Below are 26052 nucleotides of genomic sequence, written 5' to 3'. Positions count from 1 at the left end.
CCCGCATCATATATTATCAAAGTAAAAGGGAGTGCTCAAAGTTTCATGTTCTCAAATATGTTTTGTGCTTTGCTTAATTTCAGTGAGTTGTTTGGGATTTGGGTAGATTTTAAGGGAAAGAGTGTTATGATGTCTGAGGTGAGGGGAATTGATGAGGTAATTGCTGCTTGATGGCAGAACCAGAAAACCCTGAGAACTCAGCAACTGAACAATTATTTTTGCCCTCTTACAATTAGGATGTAAATAACATATAATTAGGCAATTTTGTTAGAGTGACTGTTGCATCATCAATGATCAGAGAAAACATTTATTGTGTAGGATCATTCACAACAGATAATTCTTCATAACCATATGACAAAAGCATTGTTACTGAGGGACCAGTTGCTGGGTATGGCAAGAGATTTATTATACAGAATGCTTCTGTGACAGACACTGTTGGCTAACACATTATCCTTTCTCAACTTTTTCGCTCTTACTCACTTTCACTATAGAGGCCGGAAAAGCTAAATACTCAATCTCCCAGCCTCCCTTACTGCTAGGGGCGGCTAAGAACATGGAAGCAGATGGAAGCAGAAGTCAGACAGAGCAGGGGAAACTTCTAGGAAAGTTTTGGTTTTCCAGATAAAAGGGATAACGATTATGTGTACCAACTCTTTCCTCTTTCCTATCTTGAGAGGAAATATGACATCTGAAAGTTGCAGTGGCCATCTTGCAGCCATGTGGCAAGAAGCCAATGCACACAGGGAGAGGGAGCCTGCATCTTTTATGACATCGCAGAGCAGTTGCATTAGCCCTGAACTGCCTACCTTCTTCCTATGTGTATGTGTGAGAGATAAAATATATACTATTCATTTAAACAATTAACAAACGCTATTTGTTAAGCTAAGTTAGTTGCACTTTTTGTTATTTGCTGTCAAAAGCATTCCTAACAGATATGACTTCTCTGTAGTAGGATTTTACTAGATTATCACAAATAATGCTCTTTTATGCAATTGTCCCCCAAATATAAGGGGTGGAGTGCAGAGAAAACTCTTCACTAACATCCTCCCAAGCTAACAGTCTTTTTGTGCATATCTCTGGGTCCACAAATATTCCATGGGCACCAACAAACTCCTTGCGCAAAGTACAAACTACAACAGTATAGCTCCTCTACCCAGTGCTACTGCTCCCCCGTGCACTGCTGTGGGTGCCTGCTCAGGCTGTGTACTCCCCTGGCATGGAGAAGAAAATTGATCTTTCCTTTTGAAATCACCACAACGTACTGTTTGTTTTTAGTCGGGTAGGTTCACTATTCCGGCTGCCGGCTTGGTTTATGGCTTTAACGATGAAGATGTAGCGAGTCCCGCTCTGGAGTCCGTGCACTGTGTAATGGTTCTGTTTAATGTTGGGCACAATCATCCAGCTGTCTACTGAATTATACAGGCCTGTAAAATGGGGAAAGACAAGGACATTAACCAGCAGGTAAGAGAGACAGAATGAAAAACACACTGAAAATTCATCATAAGCCACCCCTCAAAAGTGAATTCATTATGTTTTCTTTTGAGTCTTAGAAGATGTAATGAGATGAACCAGGGCTTATGATTCCACTATTTCATTACTCCCATAGAACTAGACTTAGGCCAGTCTCCTTGCTTGTGGCAATTGAATGGAACCACTAGCAAAAGTTAGGTTATTTCAATTTTTTTCCCAGATAACACAGGAATGGCTACTATACAGAGTCACAGAATCGTCACTTTTATGGAGTCCCTGGATATTTACTCCAAACGTCCACTCCTCTGAGAGCTGAGTCTGGTCTTGTATGGATGGAGCAATCCTGTGCATAGCAGGGAAACATAGAAACTCAGCTAAAGGGACGCATAGATACTGTATTTCCCTTATTTTACAAATGGGAAACTAGGATTGAGAGAAGAAAAGCGACTTGCCCAAGGCCACAGATAGTCAGTGATGGTGCTGAGAGTAGAACCCTGGTATTTTAAAAATAGTAGCCCAGTGTTCTCTTTACTACCTCACAGTTTATGGGGGCGAACAACAATGCTCTTTTGTCTCTGCAAGGTAGTGAGGCTCTCAGGGCGTACGATTCCACTCTCCTACTCCATCCTCACCCTTACTTCCCAAACTAGCTGGTCTCCACAGTACCATAGGGAAGCCAAAGAGATGACATGATAACCAAAGCAAGATATCATCTCCCCACTCTTACACAACACATTCTGTTATGTGATTCCCATGTTCATTTTGGGTTGAGTGGTCCAGGAGCACATTGTTATCTGGAATCTTCCTCCCTTCCAAGTAGATAAAGGGATCAGAGAACTAGGCTTCTGCTTTTGATATATTTTAGACTGCAAATATTAACTTAAACAGGGGAAGTGTAAATAATTAAAACATATATTTGGCAAGCTTTCGGTAAAAGAAAAATCAACATTCTAGTCTGCAGATTATTTAGACTTCTCTCTACTGTTATCTGCTTTTCAGTTAGTTCACCACTTTTTAGCCACAGTTCTACTAGAGGGTAGAAAGGGAAAGGGAAGGAAAATAAGCAGTGAATTCAGTCATTTCTATGCAACTCTAGTACAAAATTTAGTGAGGTTGAAAATTGAAAATAATAAGTCATGAGTGTTTTGCAAGAGATCTGATCAATGGGTTTATGATTAATCTGAGAGGAAGTTGAAGAGCCTAAATTAAAACTAGTAAAAGAAACAATGGAGGGAAAACAGATATGCTGGAGAAAGATGAGGAAGAATTGGTGGAGGTGCCCAGTGATTCTAATGAAAAGACAATATGGATTAAAAGGGTAGGGGCAATGTTTGAGGCCTTGCCTATGTTACCAATACACAGTATGAATCACAAGCTGCACATAAGATTTTAATACAAAGAGGAAAACATATAATCTCCAGATACACACCCAACAATACAAAGACAAACTTCACAATGAAGTACTATGCAGCTGTGAAAAAAAATGAGGAAAAGATCTCTATGAACTGATATAGAGTGATTTCAGGGAAATATTGTCAATTGAAAAAAGCAAATTCCAAAAGTATATATGTATTTGTAGTAATATATGCAGTACACCACTTTTTTGAGAGAAAGAAAAATAAGAAAACATGCATATATTTGCTTGGATTTACAAAGCAACAACAATAAAAACAGGAAAGATAAATAAAAAATTCATGAAGTTGGTTATCCACAAGGGGTAGGGGGTGGAGGAACAGGATTAAAAGGATGTGGGAGGAAATTACATTTCTCTGAATGTACCTTTTTGTATAGCATCCTCTTTGGGAAACACAATGTTTTACAAATTCAAAAAAATAAATCAATACAGATGGGAAAAGTGGGGACTAAAACTGAAGGCAAACTGAAACAAACCCGACTGCATTTCAGATGAACAGCATAATTACACCAATGTGGTGGGGGTGGGAGGAAAACCTCAAACAAATCCTGAAGTATTGTTAGCCAGTTTGTTTTTGTAGTGGCATGGACAAAGCAATTCAGAAACTATTTTAGATGTATTATGGGATTGAGCAAATGAGTACATGTGTTGATGTTGGGAGCCAGGGTTCATACTGTGGAAGAAGGAACATACAAATACAGAATGCAGAAAGGCAGGAAAGAACCTGCGGGATGGACTGGAATTTAAGGTATTGATGTAAACTCATGATTCCTAAAATATATATATGTTTGTGTATGTGCACATAAATATGCACATATATAAAGTATGTATGCATGTGTTATTTATATATGTGTGCATATGCTTACATATATGGATGTTTGTGTTTATATCTAGCATATCTAGCACTCAGGTCTTGGTCTCTAATATTGTTCCACTAAAAGAAACCAGGGTTCCTTGGAAAATAATGACTGATTTCAAGGCTGGCACAGAATAAGGTCAAAATGAGCCTAGAACATTTTGTTATGCCAGAAAGTAAGGAAGTGCTCAAGAAAATGATGGGGGAATATTATAAGGACCCAGAAATCACCTTGAAAGGCTCCCAATGGCTAAATCTTGACACTTTGAACACCAACACAAGTAAGGGCAGTAAATAATTATTAACAATTGAAAAAAGATAATTCATCAGCCCATACTGATATATAAACAAATGGGAGGAAATGGGGAGTGGGACTCTGGCTTATAGTAGAATGCCAAGTGCCAACTTGAAAATGTGGGAGGGAATACTCAACTGGAAAATCATCATTTTGCAATCATCATATTAATGATTGATTCAGGCAAGTATCATCAACTGATAATAAAACAAGGGTGGGGGTGAGGATGAGATGGTTTGATGAAGAAGCAGCGTATTTTTATGGTTTTAAAATATACCACACAGATTGCTTATTAGTGGCAAAAGGAAAAGTAGTAACTACAGTGAATAAATCAGACAACATCTTGAGTAGGTGATCAAAATTAGCATCATCAGTGAAGGGCAAGTGGACATCATGTGTCTCCAGATATTATACCCTAAGAAAGAACTGTACTGCTAAATATAATCATGAGAAAACTTCAGAAAAAATCAAAATAAGGGACAGTATAATGAAGTATAATAAAGACATAAAAGAACACTTTTTTAAAAATGTCAATGTTGTTCAAGACAAAGAAAGGCTGAAGAAATGTTCCGGATTAAAAGAGATATGGCAAAAGAGATATGACAATTAAATGTAATACCTGACCCTAAACTATAAAGGACAGTATTGGGTTCTTTATATATCATAAAGAATATTATTTGGTCAAATGTCAAAAATTGGAATATAAATGGTGGTTTAGATAAAAGTATTGCATCAACGTTAAATTTCTTCAAGTTGGTAACTATACTGTGGTTATGTAAGAGAATTTCCTTATTCTTAGGAAATATACGCTGAAGAATTCAGAGGTGAAAGACCATGATGTATGCAATTTGCTCTAAAATGGTTCCAAAAAAACAGGGAATGTTAGCAAATGCTAGAGGAAATGGGACAAATATTAACAGTAGGTGAATTTGGGTAAAGAATATATGGGTGTTCGTTGTGCTAGTCTTGCAAGTTTTCTGTGATTTTGAAATCATTTCTAAATTTAAAAAGGTAAATATATGATCCTTTAGGTATTACTGAGATTTAGCAAGATGGGACTTATGATTGAATTATGTCAGTGGAAGTATACCTCTTGTTCAAAAGGGAAAAATTACAATATGGAAATCCCTGAACCTGAGTGTAAATATGTGGCAGACAGTATTTGCATGAGAATGAAAAGGAAGGGAAACAGAAGTTATGTCTTTCTGGTAGTATGTTATGGTCTGCCTGGCTAAGCAGAGTTTATGGCTAATGCTTTTGTAATGCAAAACACAAAACTCAAACAGAGGAAAGATAATACAGTAATCAGAAGACAAACACACTCAAATATCTGTTGGAATTCTCATTCACCTCATAGCATAATCTGAAACATTACTGGTTGTGATCATTTCAAATCTTAGAAGAGGTGGGAAGAAAGTTAAAAATCAGGAAATAAAGTTGAAAGAAAAGGTGAAGGGGGAATAATCCTCACCAAGAAGAATGAAGTTTCTGGATAAAGAAAATGTGAAAAAACATCAAAGGAAAGTAGCTCTCAGAACGGAGGTTCAGTCAACTGTGGCAGGCCAGACTGGCAGGTAGGATTGGGATCCTGAATCTTCAAAAATACTTATTCCTAGTAAAATAGTTTCTCATTGCCATCCAAAATTTTGCTTCAGGCCTCTGCCCTTGTACTTGTTCTAACAAAATTTTCTATCAATAACCAGAGGAAGAAATAGAAGGCAGGCTGTGAGGGTGAGCAAGTATATTTGAAGGTAGAATCTGTATCCCAAAGGATTTTAGCATGCTGAAATGAAGTGGCAGAACTAACCAGATAAAATGTACTGGGGGGGGTGGAGCCAAGATAGCCAAATAGGAACAGCTCCAGTCTACAGCTCCCAGCATGAGTGATGAAGAAGACGGGTGATTTCTGCATTTCCATCTGAGGTACTGGTTTCATCTCACTAGGGAGTGCCAGACAGTGGGCGCAGGACAGTGGGTGCAGCACACCGCATGTGAGCCGAAGCAGGGTGAGGCATTGCCTCACTCAGGAAGCCTAAGGGGTCAGGGAGTTCCCTTTCCTAGTCAAAGAAAGGGGTGACAGATGGCACGTGGAAAATCGAGTCACTCCCACCCTAATACTGCGCTTTTCCGACAGGCTTAAAAAACGGCACAGCAGGAGATTATATCCCACATCTGGCTCAGAGGGTCCTACGCCCAAGGAGTCTCCCTGATTGCTAGCAGAGTAGTCTGAGATTAAACTGCAAGGCGGCAGCGAGGCTGGGGGAGGGGCACCCGCCATCGCCCAGGATTGATTAGGTAAACAAAGCAGCCAGGAAGCTGGAACTGGGTGGAGCCCACCACAGTTCAAGGAGGCCTGCCTGCCTCTGTAGGCTCCACCTATGGGGGCAGGGCACAGACAAACAAAAAGACAGCAGGAACCTCTGCAGACTTAAATGTCCCTGTCTGACAGCTATGAAGAGAGTAGTGTTTCTCCCAGCACACAGCTGGAGATCTGAGAACAGGCAGACTGCCTCCTCAAGTGGGTCCCTGACCCCCAAGCAGCCTAACTGGGAGGCACCCCCCAGTAGGGGCAGACTGACACCTCACACGGCCAGGTACTCCTCTGAGACAAAACTTCCAGAGGAACGATCAGGCAGCAGCATTCGCAGTCCACGAAAATCTGCTGTTCTGCAGCCACTGCTGCAGACATCCAGGCAAACAGGGTCTGGAGTGGACCTCTGGCAAACTCCAACAGACCTGCAGCTGAGGGTCCTGTCTGTTAGAAGGAAAACTAATGAACAGAAAGGACATCCACACCAAAAACCCATCTGTACATCACCATCATCAAAGACCAAAAGTAGATAAAACCACAAAGATGGGGAAAAAACAGAGCAGAAAAACTGGAAACTCTAAAAAGCAGAGCGCCTCTCCTCCTCCAAAGGAACGCAGTTCCTCACCAGCAATGGGACAAAGCTGGACAGAGAATGACATTGACGAGTTGAGAGAAGAAGGCTTCAGACGGTCAAACTACTCCAAGCTACAGGAGGAAATTCAAGCCAAAGGCAGAGAAGTTAAAAACTTTGAAAAAGAATTAGACGAATGTATAACTAGAATAACCAATACAGAGAAGTGCTTAAAGGAGCTGAAGGAGCTGAAAGCCAAGCCTTGAGAACTACATGAAGAATGCAGAAGCCTCAGGAGCCGATGCAATCAAATGGAAGAAAGGGTATCAGTGATGGAAGATGAAATAAATGAAATGAAGTGAGAAGGGAAGCCTAGAGAAAAAAGAATAAAAAGAAATGAACAAAGCCTCCAAGAAATATGGGTCTATGTGAAAAGACCAAATCTACGTCTGATTGGTGTACCTGAAAGTGACGGGGAGAATGGAACCAAGTTGGAAAACACTCTGCAGGATATTATCCAGGAGAACTTCCCCAATCTAGCAAGAAAGGCCAACATTCAAATTCACGAAATACAGAGAACGCCAAAAAGATACTCCTCGAGAAGAGCAACTCCAAGACACATAATTGTCAGATTCACCAAAGTTGAAATGAAGGAAAAAATGTTAAGGGCAGGCAGAGAGAAAGGTTGGGTTACCCACAAAGGGAAGCCCATCAGACTAACAGCGGATCTCTCGGCAGAAACTCTACAAGCCAGAAGAGAGTGGGGGCCAATATTCAACATTCTTAAAGAAAAGAATTTTCAACCCAGAATTTCATATCCAGCCAAACTAAGCTTCATAAGTGAAGGAGAAATAAAATCCTTTACAGACAAGCAAACACTGAGAGATTTTCTCACCACTAGGCCTGCCCTAAAAGAGCTCCTGAAGGAAGCACTAAACATGGAAAGGAACAACTCGTACCAGCCACTGCAAAATCATGCCAAATTGTAAAGACCATCGAGGCTAGGAAGAAACTGCATCAACTAACGAGCAAAATAACCAGCTAACATCATAATGAAAGGAGCAAATTCACACATAACAATATTAACTTTAAATGTAAATGGACTAAATGCTCCAATTAAAAGACACAGAATGGCAAATTGGATAAAGAGTCAAGACCCATCAGTGTGCTGTATTCAGGAAACCCATCTCACATGCGCAGACACACATAGGCTCAAAATAAAAGGATGGAGGAAGATCTTCCAAGCAAATGGAAAACAAAAAAAGGCAGGGGTTGCAATCCTAGTCTCTGATAAAACAGACTTTAAACCAACAAAGATCAAAAGAGACAAAGAAGGCCATTACATAATGGTAAAGGGATCAATTCAACAAGAAGAGCTAACTATCCTAAATATATATGCACCCAATACAGGAGCACCCAGATTCATAAAGCAAGTCCTTAGAGACGTACAAAGGGACTTAGACTCCCACACAATAGTAGTGGGAGACTTTAACACCCCACTGTCAACATAAGACAGATCAACGAGACAGAAAGTTAAAAAGGATATCCAGGAATCGAACTCAGCTCCGCACCAAGCGGACCTAATAGACATCTACAGAACCCTCCAACCCAAATCAACAGAATATACAGTTTTTTCAGCACCACACCACACCTATTCCAAAATTGACCACATAGTTGGAAGTAAAGCTCTCCTCAGCAAATGTAAAAGAACAGAAATTATAACAAACTGTCTCTCAGACAACAGTGCAATCAAACTAGAACTCAGGATTAAGAAACTCACTCAAAACTGCTCAACTACATGGAAACTGAACAACCTGCCCCTGAATGACTACTGGGTACATAACGAAATGAAGGTGGAAATAAAGATATTCTCTGAAACCAACGAGAACAAGGATACAACATACCAGAATCTCTGGGACACATTCAAAGCAGTGTGTAGAGGGAAATTTATAGCACTAAATGCCCTCAAGAGAAAACAGGAAAGATCCAAAATTGACACCCTAACATCACAATTAAAAGAATTGGAAAAGCAAGAGCAAACACATTCAAAAGCTAGCAGAAGGCTAGAAATAACTAAAATCAGAGCAGAACTGAAGGAAATAGAGACAAAAAACCCTTCAAAAAATTAATGAATCCAGGAGCTGGTTTTTTGAAAAGATCAACAAAATTGATAGACCGCTAGCAAGACTAATAAAGAAGAAAAGAGAGAAGAATCAAATAGATGCAATAAAAAATGATAAAGGGGATATCACCACCGATCCCACAGAAATACAAACTACCATCAGAGAATACTACAAACACCTCTATGCAAATAAACTAGAAAATCTAGAAGAAATTGATAAATTCCTCAACATACACCCTCCCAAGACTAAACCAGGGAGAAGTTGAATCTCTGAATAGACCAATAACAGGCTCTGAAATTGTGGCAATAATCAACAGCTTACCAACCAAAAAGAGTCCAGGACCAGATGGATTCACAGCCGAATTCTACCAGAGGTACAAGGAGGAACTGGTACCATTCCTTCTGAAACTATTCCAATCAATAGAAAAAGAGGGAATCCTCCCTAACTCATTTTATGAGGCCAGCATCATCCTGATACCAAAGCCGGGCAGAGACACAACCAAAAAAGAGAATTTTAGACCAATATCTTTGATGAACATTGATGCAAAAATCCTCAATAAAATACTGGCAAACCAAATCCAGCAGCACATCAAAAAGCTTATCCACCATGATCAAGTGGGCTTCATCCCTGGGATGCAAGGCTGGTTCAACATACTCAAATCAACAAATGTAATCCAGCAGATAAACAGAACCAAAGACAAAAACCACATGATTATCTCAATAGATGCAGAAAAGGCCTTTGACAAAATTCAACAATGCTTCATGCTAAAAACTCTCAATAAATTAGGTATTGATGGGACGTATCTCAAAATAATAAGAGCTATCTATGACAAACCCACAGCCAATATCATACTGAATGGGCAAAAACTGGAAGCATTCCCTTTGTAAACTGGCATAAGACAGGGATGCCCTCTCTCACCACTCCTATTCAACATAGTGTTGGAAGTTCTGGCCAGGGCAATTAGGCAGGAGAAGGAAATAAAGGGTATTCAATTAGGAAAAGAGGAAGTCAAATTGTCCCTGTTTGCAGATGACATGATTGTATGTCTAGAAAACCCCATTGTCTCAGCCCAAAATCTCCTTAAGCTGATTAGCAACTTCAGCAAAGTCTCAGGATACAAAATCAATGTGCAAAAATCACAAGCATTCTTATACACCAATAACAGGCAAACAGAGAGCCAAATCATGAGTGAACTCCCATTCACAATTGCTTCAAAGAGAATAAAATACCTAGGAATCCAACTTACAAGGGACGTGAAGGACCTCTTCAAGGAGAACTGCAAACTACTGCTCAATGAAATAAAAGAGGATACAAACAAATGGAAGAACATTCCATGACAAACCTGACAAAAACAAGCAATGGGGAAAGGATTCCCTATTTAATAAATGGCGCTGGGAAAACTGGCTAGCCATATGGAGAAAGCTGAAACTGGATCCCTTCCTTACACCTTATACAAAAATTAATTCAAGATGGATTAAAGACTTACATGTTAGACCTAAAACCATAAAAACCCTAGAAGAAAACCTAGGCATTACCATTCAGGACATAGGCATGGGCAAGGACTTCATGTCTAAAACACCAAAAGCAATGGCAACAAAAGCCAAAATTGACAAATGGGATCTAATTAAACTAAAGAGCTTCTGCACAGCAAAAGAAACTACCATCAGACTGAACAGGCAACCTACAAAATGGGAGAAAATCTTCACAACCTACTCATCTGACAAAGGGCTAATATCCAGAATCTACAATGAACTCAAACAAATTTACAAGAAAAAAACAAACAACCCCATCAAAAAGTGAGCGAAGGATATGAACAGACACTTCTCAAAAGAAGACATTTATGCAGCCAAAAAACACATGCAAAAATGCTCATCATCACTGGCCATCAGAGAAATGCAAATCAAAACCATGGTGAGATACCATCTCACACCAGTTAGAATGGCGATCATTAAAAAGTCAGGAAACAACAGGTGCTGGAGAGGATGTGGAGAAATAGGAACACTTTTACACTGTTGGTGGGACTGTAAACTAGTTCAACCATTGTGGAAGTCGGTGTGGCGATTCCTCAGGGATCTAGAACTAGAAATACCATTTGACCCAGCCATCCCATTACTGGGTATGTACCCAAAGGATTATAAATCATGCTGCTATAAAGACACATGCACACGTATGTTTATTGTGGCACTATTCACAATAGCAAAGACTTGGAACCAACCCAAATGTCCAACAACGATAGATTGGATTAAGAAAATGTGGCACATACACACCATGGAATACTATGCAGCCATAAAAAATGATGAGTTCATGTCCTTTGTAGGGACATGGATGAAACTGGAAATCATCATTCTCAGTAAACTAATGCAAGGACAAAAAACCAAACACCGCATGTTCTCACTCATAGGTGGGAATTGAACAATGAGAACACATGGACACAGGAAGGGGAACATCACACTCCGGGGACTGTTGTGTGGTGGGGGTAAGGGGGAGGGATAGCATTAGAAGATACACCTAATGCTAAATGACGAGTTAATGGGTGCAGCACACCAACATGGCACATGGATACATATGTAACAAACCTGCACATTGTGCACATGTACCCTAAAACTTAAAGTACAATAAAAAAAAATGTACTAGGGATAAATGCAAGGCTTTGTATTTTTGTTTTAGACATTCAATTGTATAAGAACAGGATTTGGAATACATAGCAAATTCAGTTGATCATATGCTCAGTAAACAGTTGGTAGTCAAAGTGGCTGCTGAAAAAAAAGGTACAGGGCAAGGGGGAATCAGCTAATGTACAAGAGAAATAATCCAGCTATCCTCTGCAGTGCTCAGACCACTTTTGGAGTACTACATTCACTTCATTGACAGAACATTTTATAAAGCACAGTGATAAACAGGAGCGTGTTCTTAAAAATGATACTAGGATAGCAAAAGAGCTGAAACTATGCCATATGAGGAGCAATTGAAAGAAAGGAAGATGCCTAGCCTGGAAAATAGAAAATTTAGAAGGACATAGGAACTAACTAAAATTATCTGAAGAACTGTTATGTGAAAGATGGATTAGGTTTGTTAGTGAGGCACAAAAGGTCAGAACTAGGACTAACTGGTTGCTGTGGTTTACTTCAAGGAGCATTAAACTTGAAGTCTGACAGGCTCAAGCTGCAACCTTGACTCCATCATTTCGTAGCTCTGTGACTTTGGGCAACTCACTCAACTTGAGCCCCAGTTTCTTCATCTATAAAGTAGAGTTAATAACATTTCATAAGGCTAAGTAAGCACCCATAAAGACTCAATGAGATAATGTATGTGGGAGCATTTGTAAATGGCAAAGCATAATACACATGTAAATTATTACTGTCGTTATTATTTACTACAAGGAAGAGTTAAGCCTCTTATAAGGAAGCGCTGGCCATTATTTATAGCTGCAGAATAATCAAATGGGTTGTTTTGTTAGAAGTGAGGTACCTATCACTGGAAATGTTCAAGCAGAGACAGGATGATTATCTGCTGGGTGTCTGGTAGGAGGGAAGAAGAGTAGACTAGATGACTTCTAAGGTCCATTCCAATTCTAAGATGCTATGATCCTATCACTGTTAAGAATTATCCTTTAAGCTTTTCTTTACAAAGGACTATATAACCTTGAAAATAAAGGTGACAACCTTTAGATCTTTGTCACTTCTCAGACTTCTTCTTAATTCCTGGGAGATGACTGTTTTCCCCATATCAGGAAAAAGAAGCAGAGTTGTTGGCACTAAGACTTTCCAGAGTAGGAGAGATAAATAAATCAGTGAAGCATTAGAGTTTGTGACTTCACAATCTGAAGAAACACCCAGGAACATAGCTACATGGGCCAAGTGGTTTAGGTTGGAGCTGCACGAGGCAAATGTTTTTTAAAGTTTGATCACCAAATGTCCTCTCATCTCCCCACCCCACCTTGTTACAAAACAGAATTCTGCCCCAGATTAGTCACAAAACAGGAAAAGGAAGCCTACTTGAAGGGGTTAGTTGGAAAAACTACTCTCATGTTGGCCTGTGAAGTCAGACACAAAAGCAGGAACAAAAAAGTAAAAGAAAATAGTAATTTGCAGCTATGGAGATGTTATTTTAGGTTGGGAATCTGTTCCAGTCTTGAATCCAGCTTTAATTTTGCTTTTGTTTCCATTTCCACCATCCCCCACCCCCGCCCCCACTGCACCCAGGGCATTGAGGGGAACTTTCAGCTCATCCCCTCTTGACTGGCATGAGTGAAGTTCCTATTCTGCTTCGTCTTGCTCCAATTCACCAGAAAGTGAAACCATAACATGTGAGCTAAACAACAGCTTTGTTAACCTTTTTCATTTTGTGGCCCACTGACATGTTTTCATATTTAGCATAATTCTTGGTGGAAAGGAAGAAGTAAAGGGAAGAGTGACAGAGTCAGGAGGCCTGTCACCATATTCACTGATAGGGGTAGGTTTGATAAAGGAAAAGTCTTTGAACATAATGTATTTTACCACGATAATGAAGTAGAAGAAGAGTCAAGGAGAGAGATGTTCGTACACACAGAACCAGCAATGATGGTGGCAAGGAACAAGTACCAAGCTGTACTCTCCTTGGGAAAGTGGAGTGACATGGATTAATTGAGGAAAGGCTAACGGTTACATAAATGAATGGGAATGGCCCCAGCAACTGCCCAGCAAGGAAATATACAACTTGCTTGTTACCCATCAGTAAGGTCTTTGCAATGCCCTGGGGAGCTTACACTGTCTATGAAACACTATACTAAACAACCTAACATGTCTTACAAACACTTGCCTCGTGGCGCCCCGGCCAATCTTGAGCAGCTTACTGCTTCCTTACATTTCCTTATCTCTGGCCACAGGCCCCAACTACACCATGACTTACTGATGAAGTTAGCCTGGCCAGTGAATATGGTGTACTGAAGCTCATAGGAGCTGATGCTGAACTCATCATCCGAGATCCAGTGGACTGTAATGGTGTCATGGGAGGCAGTACAGAGTTCTTCTCGGATAGATGGTGGGTTTGGGGCTGTAAGGAAAGGTGGAAAAGAAAGTAAGGAAAACATACTCTATCTTCTGGAATTTTACAATTGTTACTCTTCCTGCGTAACCCAACATCTCTTGAAGAGATTTTCTTAGTAGGGAATCTTTAGATTGCATGAACCATGCAACCTGAAGCAAAATGCTGGGATCTCAAGCTCCCTAAAACCACTTTTGCTGCAACAATAAAAATATTTTAGACAAAGATATAAGCCTAAATTTTTATGATGATTGCCCCAGCTGTCTAGTCTGCCTGCATAAACACTTATGTAGACATTAGAGTAAAGTGATTATATGGTTTTCTTAACATATGGTCTTCAACTTATTTTTTTTAATTTCAAAATGAGTATATATATATATATATATATATATATATATATATATATATATATTTAGACAGATTTTTGCTCTTGTTGCCCAGGCTGGAATGCAGTGGTGCAATCTCGGCTCACTGCAACCTCTGCCTTCTGGGTTCAAGTGATTCTCCTGCATCAGCCTCCTGAGTAGCTGGGATTACAGGCACCCACCACCAAGTCTGGCTAATTTTTGTATTTTTAGTAGAGACAGGGTTTCGCCATGTTGGTCAGGCTGGTCTCAAACTCCTGACTTCAGGTGATCCACCCACCTGGGCTTCCCGAAGTGCTGGGATTATGGGCGTGAGCCACCGTGCCCAGCCCCATTATATATTTTTAGCTGTATAGTCAAGTGCAAAATAATGAGTTCCCTCATCTATAAAATAGGGGTGATAATTAACTTATAGATTTGTTGTAAGGATTAGAGATACAAAATTAATATACAGTGTCTAGAATAAAGTAGATGTTCAATAAGGAGCAGCTATTTAATATAGTAAGAAAACAGTTGCAAAAATAGTTTGTGTATATTTTTTTCATGAAATGATCATTAAATAATCCTGAAAGTAGCCAGCATTTTTAACAGGCTGGTTGCATCCCTCATTTTCTAAAATTGTCTGAGAGCCAGATATTTCTTACATTTTCTTTCCTGATCTACTGACTCCTAATTTTCCTTAAAACCATTTTGGTCGTACTTATACCCACATAAGGCATTCTCTAATATTCCCTAATTGTCACCTGAGTTCTACTCTCATAACAAGCAACAATACATTACTGTTAGATTCATAAGGACAAATCTGTCAGCACTTTCTTGTGTTTTACTCTTAAGTACAGATGGTATACCCATTTTGACCCTAGAAATAGTTAACAAATCATAAATCATCTTTTTTTTCTGTTACATGAACTAAAATATATTCTGTCTGAAAAGATACATGCATCATTTTAAAGATTATAAAATACGTAAATCATAAATATTGTCTTTTTCAAATTATTTTTAAGTAAAAGCATACCAGAAGAAAAAAAATTAAATGGGAAGGAAAGCACAGTATTTTCACACCTGTTAAATAATCTAACCCCTCTAGCAGTTTCTTTTCTCTGGAAAAATCTAAAGCAAAGTTTTCAAAGGCATCATTAAAATTGATGTCTGGAATCAGAACTTGAGAAGATGCAGTTGCCATAGCGACCCTGAAAGAGAGAAAAGTACATCAATATACATCAAAATAGATTGCAACCTTCACCCAGTGTTTGATTTCTGGTTTAACAAGGTGAAAATAAATGACTTGTAAGTCTTGATTTATTTAGTGAAAATATCATATCTGTGCCTTTCCAATGGAAACCATTTAAATTTTAATCATCAGGAACCAATTAAGAGTTATACCATATTTATTCACACATGTTCACCCCTCAAACACACTCCCCCATGCGGTCTTAATTTTGAGAAGTAAATACAGGATTTTTTCCCCTCTGCATCATTTTCCATCTGGCAGACAGCATCAAAACTAGACCTTTAAAGGCTTAGTAAAAACAGTTTGAGAGAGATTTTTCTTTTTTGTTTATGCTAGTCAGCAAGTCAGCATGCTAGGTTAACACCTTCCCTAAATATATCCTTTGTGTGATTTTTTTTTTTTTTGAGACAGAGTCTTGCTGTGTCACCCAGGTTGCAGTGCAGTGGCGCCATCTCAGCTCACTGCAATCTCTGCTTCTCCGACCCCCTTCCAGGTTCAAGCAATTCTCATGTCTCAGCCTCCCTAGCTGGCACCCACCACCACGCCCAGCTAATTTTTGTATTTTTAGTAGAGACGGGATTTTGCCAAGTTGGCCAGGCTGGTCTCAAACTCCTGACCTCAAGTGATCCACCCGTTTTGGCCTCCCAAAGTGCTGGAATTACAGGAGCGAGCCACCGTGCCTGACCTATGCGATCTTTTATAATATTTATATTTCACTTTATTATCCTTAGATTGTATAGTGCTATGATAGTTTTTTCTTCTCAACTAATTCTAAAAGTCTTAAGAGCAGGGTTCATATTTTGTACCTCTTAATGTCTTCCATGGCCCTAACACAGCATTTGACACATAGTGAAAAAATAATTGTTGAATGAACAATTGAATGACTAACAACAAAATAACTGCTAACATTTATCAAGTGCTTAGTATACACACTGCTCTGTGCATTCACTTTACATACATTATCTAATTTACTCTTTACCATAACCCTATGTAGTAGATGTTATTTCCATTTTGCAAATGAGAAAGTTGACAACATTGAAATGCTGAGTAACTTGTCCAGGATCACACAACCAGTAAGAGTCAGAAATATAACTGAGCCCATGTCCATCTGATTCTAAATTCTATACCCTTAACCATTTAGACTGTTCTTTTCTTCAAAAAATTGAGGTATATTTTACATATTTCAGCAATTCTTAGCCATCGTTACACATCAGGATTATCTGGAGGAGCTTTTGCCAAAATATACATGTTTTAGTCCTGTGCAAGATCTTCTAAATCAGAGCCAATGAAGATCCTTGAACATGTAAATGATGGTGAGGAAAGAAAAATTCACTTGGCAACAATATGTAGGTTAGAGGAGAGAGAAAAGGCATCGAATGTAGGAAGACCAGAGAGGAAACTTTTATGGTGAACTAGCTGTAAGGGAATGAGAAACTGAAAAATACATATCCTCATGTACATATACCCTGCTATAGATCTACCAACAACATCTCTTATTGTTTCTGAAAATAAAGATGTTTCAGGGATAAACTACAGGCCAAATGAAAGACTAGCTCAGTACAATCATAAGGTCTCACATGAATAGCCAGGATTTGGTGAGTAAGGAGACAACAACTTCTTTAGGATAACAGTTAATCTAGAAAATTAGCTCATGGAATTTCTTTCTGGCCTCTCCAATCTTCTTTATTTCCTCCATCCATCTATCCAACACTTATTAAGCACAACTAATGTGCCAGGCACTGTACTGGGCACTGGAGATACACAAAGTGAACAATTTTTGTTGTGGTTCTTGCCCTCAAGAGCTCACACATCACGAAGGAGAAAGACATTACATGGGCAATAGAAGTGCTGCTACAAAGGGAGTAGAGCATACACAGGAGTTATCTGAAGAGACTTGGGAGCTAAGGGAAATCTCCCATGAGTAAGTCGATTTTAACCAATGACCTACGTAGTGAGTAAGAGTTAACTAAGCAAAGACTATGTGGATGTGTGTGTGCTCTCTCTTGTTTGAAGCCTGGAGAATGAGACAAAATCATGCAGGACTTTGTAGGCCATGTTACAAACGTTGGATTTTATCTTAACAATGATGGGAGTCACTAAGCATTTTAGGTGGGGAAATAATATGCTGAAATTCATGTTTCAGGAATAGTACTATGGCTTCAGTGGAGGGATTGGAAAGGGTCAAAATCGGAGGCAAAGAGATCATATTTTAAAGCATCTTGGAATAAGCATGAGTGTAAACAAATAAATCAAAAAGGGTTAATTCACAAAACATCAAAGAAAACAAAGTCAAAGCAAACAAATGGCCAATAAATATATTTTAAAAGTCCAACTTTATGAGAAATCAAATAAATGTAAATTAAAATGAGATAGAGTTTAAATTACAAACAAATGACAGCACAGGAGCTTTCATGCCTATAGTCAATAATGCCTACATATTTGTATTAGAATTGAAATTGATATATATTTTGAAGTCCAAATTAGCATTAAATTTCAAAATAGCTTAAAATATAAATCTTCTTTGACACCACAGTTCTATTTCATAAAATTTTTATTATGGAAATAATTGAGATGTATGCAAAGATAGAACTACAAGGGCACTCAACACACCATATGTAGCCTAATTGTCTAACAGTGGAGACTGAGTTAAGTAATGTACTATACATCAAAAGATAAAATAACATGAAGCAATTGGAAATCAGGTTTTATAATATCCAATGATATAGAGAAAAGTTTGTGATATATTGTTTCAAATGTAGAGTATAATACAGTATACATAGCATATCATGTTTGTGAAATACATCTAAATAGAAATATTAGAATACTATATTCCTAAATGTTAACGATGGACGAAAGGTTAAGAATGGGTTAAAAGTGACATGGTGGGGTGTGTGTGTGTGTGTGTGTGTATCTGACTGTCTGTGTTCTTTTATTTAAGCAAAACACAACATTAGCTATCTTGTTGCAGTCTCTCAAGGCCTTGGTCTCTATTACAAATAATATGAGGTGTCATTTGTAAGGGGATAAGGCATATCTCTCCCAGCTAAAATTTCATTTTAACTGAAGTCATGGTGCCTTAACACAATACAATGCATAATGGTGGGGGAAAATTTCAGACCCTGTGGGAGACCGGTATTGAAGGTGGGTAGATGATTCTCAAGTCATACTACATAGATAGTCATCTATTCCACCTACACCTCAGGTTATACCTGAGCCTATGAAAAGAAGATTCAGATAAAGAGTTGGGAATCATAACCATCTAGATGGTAATTGAAGCCCTAGGAACCAATGAGTTTGCAACAAGGAGAACGTGTAATGAGAGAAGAGAGTAACCTAAGACAGAATCACAAAGAACAATAGCATTAAAGGAATAGGCCAAGGAAACATTGTTCACAAAGGCAAAACAAAACAAAAACAGCAAAGTAGGAAGAAAACCAGGAGTGTTCATGGAATGTAAGGGCAAAGAAATTTCAAGTAAAAATGATCAAGAGGACAAATGCTACTGAGAGATCAAGTAAGATGAAACAAAGGGGTGTCTATTATATTTAGCAACAAGGTATTCATTTGATGACCTTGAAAAGAATACTTTCAATGGTGTGGTAGTGGGACAAAACATTTCAGAGGGTCAGAGGGTTGGAGAGTAGAGATTATTAAATACAGTGGTTTGAATATATGTTTTATTTTTGCTTTCATGAAATCTCACTGAAATAACAGTCAAAGAATGAAATGTCATAAACCCACAAAGACAAAGAGAATAGAAAAGAGATGCCAACAAGTAAAAGATTGTCAACAAATGTTTGGAAGCTAGAAAGGGATGAATGTGTGGTAACCAATAACAGACCAGAGAAAGCTAGATCAGGAAGCCAACAACATCAAGTTGATTTAGTGCCACAGAAAGTTGAAAGTTTGCATGAGGAACAACTAGATCCACAGATCCATGCACACTAAACCAGAGACTACCATTCCCTCATTCTGGCAGGATATGTGAGGTTTACTTTCTGCTGAGCTTTGACATTATACTAAAAGCAGTCTTAAAACTCTCAGCTCCTTTTCCCTCCTTGGCTCCCAGAATGCTGGCGGCCAGGCTTATACCTTCCACACCGCTGCCCCTCCAATCAAAAGCAGGAGATTGGAGGATTCCATCCAAGGGAAATTGACCCAAGAGAAAAGACCTACAGAACTGACACTTGGGAGTCCATCAATAAAAAGCTGGCATTCCGCCTTATAATCCTATAGCAAAGTTCACCAACCCATAAATTATTCCCATCCACTCAGAGTTTCCAGTCATCTTTTAGTGCTTAAACTCAAACACACAGCCAGTAGTTTGCCAGATATTTAGGAAAAGACAGCAATTTAAACTAACAGAGAAAAGGAACTGGGAGGAAACCCAGACAATGCAGGGTTTAGAAGCAAACTTTTAAAAATGATAATATTTTCAAGAAGAAAACCAAATAGTTCGTATCCACAAAGCAAAAACAGAATGCTAAAAAAGAAACAAGGATGAAGGATGGGCTCTTGTGAATAAAATTAGGAATGCTGAAATTAAAATTTCAATAGAAGGATTTAATGAAAAATTAAGGAAGTATCTTAGTAAAATAAGAAGACAAAGTAATGGAAAATGGAAAAGATAAAATTAGAGAAAAAAGTCTAGGATGTCCAACAGTTCACTAATCAAAGTCCCATAAACAAAGAAGAGAAGGAACAAAGGGAAGGAAATTATTAGCAAATAATACAGGAACATTTTCCAGAGCTAGAGGTCACCAGTCTTTAGATTAGAAAGATTCACTGAGTGCCCAGGAAAAATGAATGATAAAAAGTCCACAATGGGCCAGGCACGGTGGCTCACACCTGTAATCTCAGCACATTGGGAGGCCAAGGTGGGCAGATTACTGGACATCAGGAGTTCGAGACCAGCCTGGCCAACATGGTGAAACCTCATCTCTACTAAAAATACCAAAATTAGCCGGGCGTAGTGGCGTGAGCCTGTAGTCCCAGCTACTAGGGAGGCTGAGGCAGGAGAATCACTTGAATCTGGGAGGCGGAGATTGCAGTGAGCTGAGATCGTGCCACTGCACTCCAGCCTGGGCAACAGAACAAGAAGAAAGAAAGAAGGAGAGAGAGAGAGAGAGAGAGAATGGAAAGGAAAGGAAAGGAAAGGAAAGGAAAGGAAAGGAAAGGAAAGGAACGGAACGGAATGGAACGGAACGGAACGGAACGGAACGGAAAGGAAAGGAAAGGAAAGGAAAGGAAAATCTATAACAGAGGCAAATCTTGGTGAAATTTCAGAAAAACTGGGTTAAAGATAAGATCTTTAAAACTTCTAGATTGTAATGGCTATTATTAAAAAGAGGAAGGATAACTGCTGGTGAGGATGTAGAGAAAAGGGAACCCTTATACACTGTTGGTGGGAATATAAATCAGTACAGCCATTATAAAAAACAGTATGGAGTTCCTCAAAACACTAAAAATAGAACTACTGTAGGATCCAGCAATCCCACTAGTCAGTATATATCCAAAGAAGTTGAAATCAATATGTCAAAGAAATATCTGCATTCCCATGTTCACTGAAGCATTACTCAGAATAGCCAAGATACAGAATCTACCTAAGTTTCTATCAATGGATGAATGGATAAAGAAAATGTGGTATAGATACATAATGTAATACTATTCAGCCACTAAAGTCAGAGGAAATCCTGTTATCCTTGACAGCATCAATGAACCTGGAGGATGTATGCTAAGTAAAATAAGCCAGGCACAGAAAGACAAATACCATATGATCTCACACATAGGTGGAATCTGAAAAAATCAAACTCATAGAAATAGAGAGTAGAACGGTGGTTACCAGAGGCTGGTAGGAGGAGGAGGGAATGGGGAGTTGTTGGACAAAGGGTATAAAGTTTCAGTTAGACAGGACAAAATAAAAGAGGATACAAACAAATGGAAGAACATTCTATGCTCATGGGTAGGAAGAATCAATATCGTGAAAATGGCCATACTGCCCAAGGTAATTTATAGATTCAATGCCATCCCCATCAAGCTACCATGACTTTCTTCACAGACTTGGAAAAAACTGCTTTAAAGTTCATATGGAACCAAAAGAGAGCCCACATCGCCAAGTCAATCCTAAGCCAAAAGAACAAAGCTGGAGGCATCATGTTACCTGACTTCAAACTATACTACAAGGCTACAGTAACCAAAACAGCATGGTATTGGTATCAAAACAGAGATACAGACCAATGGAACAGAACAGAGCCCTCAAAAATAATGCTGCATGTCTACAACTATCTGATCTTTGACAAACCTGACAAAAACAAGCAATGGGGAAAGGATTCCCTATTTAATAAATGGTGCTGGGAAAACTGGCTAGCCATATGGAGAAAGCTGAAACTGGATCCCTTCCTTACACCTTATACAAAAATTAATTCAAGATGGATTGATTCAAAGACTTAAATGTTAGACCTAAAATCATAAAAACCCTAGAAGAAAACCTAGGCAATACCATTCAGGACATAGGCATGGGCAAGGACTTCATGTCTAAAACACCAAAAGCAATGGCAACAAAAGCCAAAATTGACAAATGGGATCTAATTAAACTAAAGAGCTTCTGCACAGCAAAAGAAACTACCATCAGACTGAACAGGCAACCTACAGAATGGGAGAAAATTTTTGCAACCTACTCATCTGACAAAGGGCTAATATCCAGAATCTACAATGAACTCAAACAAATTTACAAGAAAAAAACAAACAACCCCATCAAAAAGTGGGCAAAGGATATGAACAGACACTTCTCAAAAAAAGATATTTATGCAGCCAAAAAACACATGAAAAAATGCTCATCATCACTGGCCATCAGAGAAATGCAAATCAAAACCACAATGAGATACCATCTCACACCAGTTAGAATGGCCATCATTAAAAAGTCAGGAAACAACAGGTGCTGGAGAGGATGTGGAGAAATAGGAACACTTTTACACTGTTGGTGGGACTGTAAACTAGTTCAACCATTGTGGAAGTCAGTATGGCAATTCCTCAGGGATCTAGAACTAGAAATACCATTTGACCCAGCAATCCCATTACTGGGTATATACCCAAAGGATTATAAATCATGCTGCTATAAAGACACATGCACACGTATGTTTATAGTGGCACTGTTCACAATAGCAAAGACTTGGAACCAACCTAAACGTCCAACAATGATAGACTGGATGAAGAAAATGTGGTACATATATACCATGGAATACTATGCAGCCATAAAACATGATGAGTTCATGTCCTTTGTAGGGACATGGATGAAACTGGAAACCATCATTCTCAGCAAACTATTGCAAGGACAAAAAACCAAACACTGCATGTTCTCACTCATAAGTGGGAATTGAACAATGAGAACACATGGACACAGGAAGGGGAACATCACACACCGGGGACTGTTGGGGGGTGGGGGAATGGGGGAGGGATAGCATTAGGAGATATGCCTAATGCTAAATGACGAGTTAATGGGTGCAGCACACCAACATGGCACATGTAACAAACCTGCACGTTGTGCACAAGTACCCTAAAACTTAAAGTATAATAAAAATAAAATTAAAAAAAAAGACAGGAGGAATAAGTTTCTGAGATCTGTTGTGCAGCATTGTGAATATAATCAATAATAATATATTGTATGTTTCAAAATAACTAAAAGAGTAAATCTCAATGGCTGACCACAAAAAATGGTGAGGTAATGGATATGTTTATTGGCTTCAGTTAGTCATTCCACATTGTATGCATATATCAAAACATCACATTGTAACCCATTAATGTGTACAACTATGATTTGTCAATTAAAAGTAATATTAACTTTTGTTTAAGCTTCCAGATTTTTAAATATAGGTTATATTCAAAAGATCTGGATTCAAATCGGCAGTGAACTTCTCAACAGAATAATGGAAGCCAGAAGACAATGAAGTCATGCCTTCAAAATTTATTTCCAACCTATCAAGTGTGAAAATTAACTTGAAATATTTTTAGGCAAAAAGTTCTTGAAAATTTACTTCCCATGTACTCTTTCTTAATAAACTATAGGAGAGTTTGTTTGAAAAGCTTAAGGGAATCAAGTGGTACAGGAAGGGGAAATCCAGGCAGAGTCCAATGAGTTCTCTAAAATTAAGGAGACAGAACTGAGAATCCAAGTGGACGAAGTTGGCTGGAGTTCACAGGACATAGTACCAGAGAGGAAAAAGATGCAGAGAGAATTCTAGACACCTTCAGAGTTTCCCTCTAGTAGTCAACAGAATACTGATCAACAAATGCAAGCGAGGAAACTGCATAATGCTGGGGAAAGAGCCACCCAAAAAGATAAGAGGGAACAATCCCTGGTGCTCACATAGGTCTAGCAATAGTGTCTGTTCCTACCAGCTAAACTGGAAAATCTCATGACTCACAGGACACTGGATAGAGTACTCAGAAGGGTTTTGCCTCAGTAGTGGGGAAAAATTGTCTCTAGACTAAACATTGCTCTGATCTCACCTATCAAATCTGAAAACCAAGACTTGAAAGGATCAAGCTGTTTTCAAGTAACTTAATTGTGTCGCAGAACAAAGTTTAAGAATATTTATAGGAATACAAAAATATACAGCATCCCAAAAGAGAAAATTAACAAGTCTGACATCTAGTAAAAAATTACCTGGTAAGCAAAAAATCAATAAAATACAATCCATAATGAGAAGAAAAGGCAACCAACTGAAACGGACCCAGATATGACACAGGTATTAGAATTAGCAAGCAAGGACATAAAAGCAATTATTTTAACTGTATTCCATATGTTCAGAAAGCTAGAAGAAAGGCTAAATGTCTTTTTTTGTTTTCAGGACAAGACATTGTCCTGTTGCCCAGGCTGGAGTGCAGTGGCAGCATCATGACTCACTGTACCCTTGAACTCCTGGGCTCAGAAGATCCTCTTGCTTCAGCCTCCCAAGTAGCTAGGACTACAGGCACATGTCACCAGATGCAGGCTTTTTTTTTTTTTTTTTTTTGAGATGGAATCTCGCTATGTTGCCCAGGCTGTCCTCAAGTGATCTTCCCACCTCAGCCTCCCAGAGTGCTGCGATTAAAGGTGTGAGCCACCACTCCCAGCCTGAATATCTTGAGATATGGAAGACATTTTTTAAAAGACCCAAATCAAACTAGAGATGAAAGCTATAATATCTAAGATAAAAAATACACTGGAGGGGTTAACAGCAGATTAGGTATCGCAGAAGAAAAGGCTAGTGAACTTGAAGATATATCAATAGAAGCTATCCAAAATGAAACACACTTGCATGTGTTTTCACAATGGCAAAAAAATAAAAAGACTGCAAAACAAAAATAGAGCATTGGTAAGCTATAGGACAATTTCAGGCAGCCAAATATACATGTAATTGGAATCCCCAATAGAGAGGAAGGAAGTGGCATAAAAAATATTTGTAGAAGTAGTGGCAGAAAAAAAGTCCAAATTTGCAGAAGTTAATTGATACTGTCTAAAGTTGAAAAAAATTAAAACTACCAATGTAAGGATGTTATTTAGAAATGTAAGGCCATGCCGATAAAAACACCTGATAGAGCTGAAATTGCTTGGCTTTGTTGTAAAAGTGTAGACTGTGGCACTGGATTCCCTAAATTTGAATCTTGCCTGTGCCCCTTACTAGTTGGACAATTGTAAGCAAGTCATTTAACTGGTCTGAACATCATTCTCTCATTTATAAAATGGGGATAAAAGTAATATCTACCTCATAAAGTTTTTTTGAGGATTAAGTGAGTTAATACTTATGAAGGCTTAAAATAATGCCCAGTACAAAGTAAGAACTCTATTGAGAATCGTATTATCAGAGAGCAGACATTGAGAATGAGGAGATTGCTATTTCTTGCAATATGACTTATAATAATATTTTACTTTCTAACTATGCACAAGGTATTACTTGGATATAAATACATTTTAAATATTTCAGAAGAGTAAATTAGGGGTGAGGAAATGTAAAATTTTTCGCGAAGTTTGCTGTGCAGGGAAGGAGAGGGACAGGTGATAATTGGAGGGGATATGAAGTAGAGGAAAGTCATGGGTTTTTTTTGTTTGGTTGGTTTTAGGTAGGAAAGACATGAGTGGGTTAAAAATGGATGTGAAGTCAACTGTAGAGAGGGATAAATTGAAGCTATGGAAAAAAGAGTGTATTTGGCCAAAGCACAAATGAAGAGACATCTCTTCCATTTTAATCAGAAGGAAGGCAGAAGTAATGGATGTGGACCTGAGTGTGTTCAGAAGTTTGATATGAGAAGTTGAATTCATTATTTCACACTTACTGTTCTTTGTAAAATAAGAGGGCATTTACTGAGCATAAGCAGAAAAGTGGCAAAGTTGGAATTTTAAGGTAAGTACAAAAGGT

At 38.6% G+C, this 26052-nt stretch overlaps 1 protein-coding gene across 3 annotated transcripts in view; it reads right to left on the bottom strand.

The window, feature by feature from the left end:
* The window catches only part of MID2 (midline 2), a 111451-nt gene that overhangs the window by 5832 nt on the left and 79567 nt on the right, over window positions 1-26052 (bottom strand). For all 3 annotated transcript variants that reach the window (XM_030807291.1, XM_003262172.3, XM_030807292.1), the window contains exons 6-8: window positions 15490-15617; window positions 13928-14071; window positions 1263-1424 (exon numbers count right to left, since the gene is read on the bottom strand). In XM_030807291.1, coding sequence (XP_030663151.1) covers window positions 1263-1424; window positions 13928-14071; window positions 15490-15617 — 434 coding nt within the window. The remainder of the gene's footprint in view (window positions 1-1262; window positions 1425-13927; window positions 14072-15489; window positions 15618-26052) is intronic.

Source organism: Nomascus leucogenys, chromosome X (genome assembly GCF_006542625.1).
Source record: "Nomascus leucogenys isolate Asia chromosome X, Asia_NLE_v1, whole genome shotgun sequence".
Lineage (NCBI taxonomy): Eukaryota > Metazoa > Chordata > Mammalia > Primates > Hylobatidae > Nomascus > Nomascus leucogenys.
Note: the sequence above shows the minus strand (reverse complement) of the source record. Positions and strands in the feature narration are given on the sequence as shown.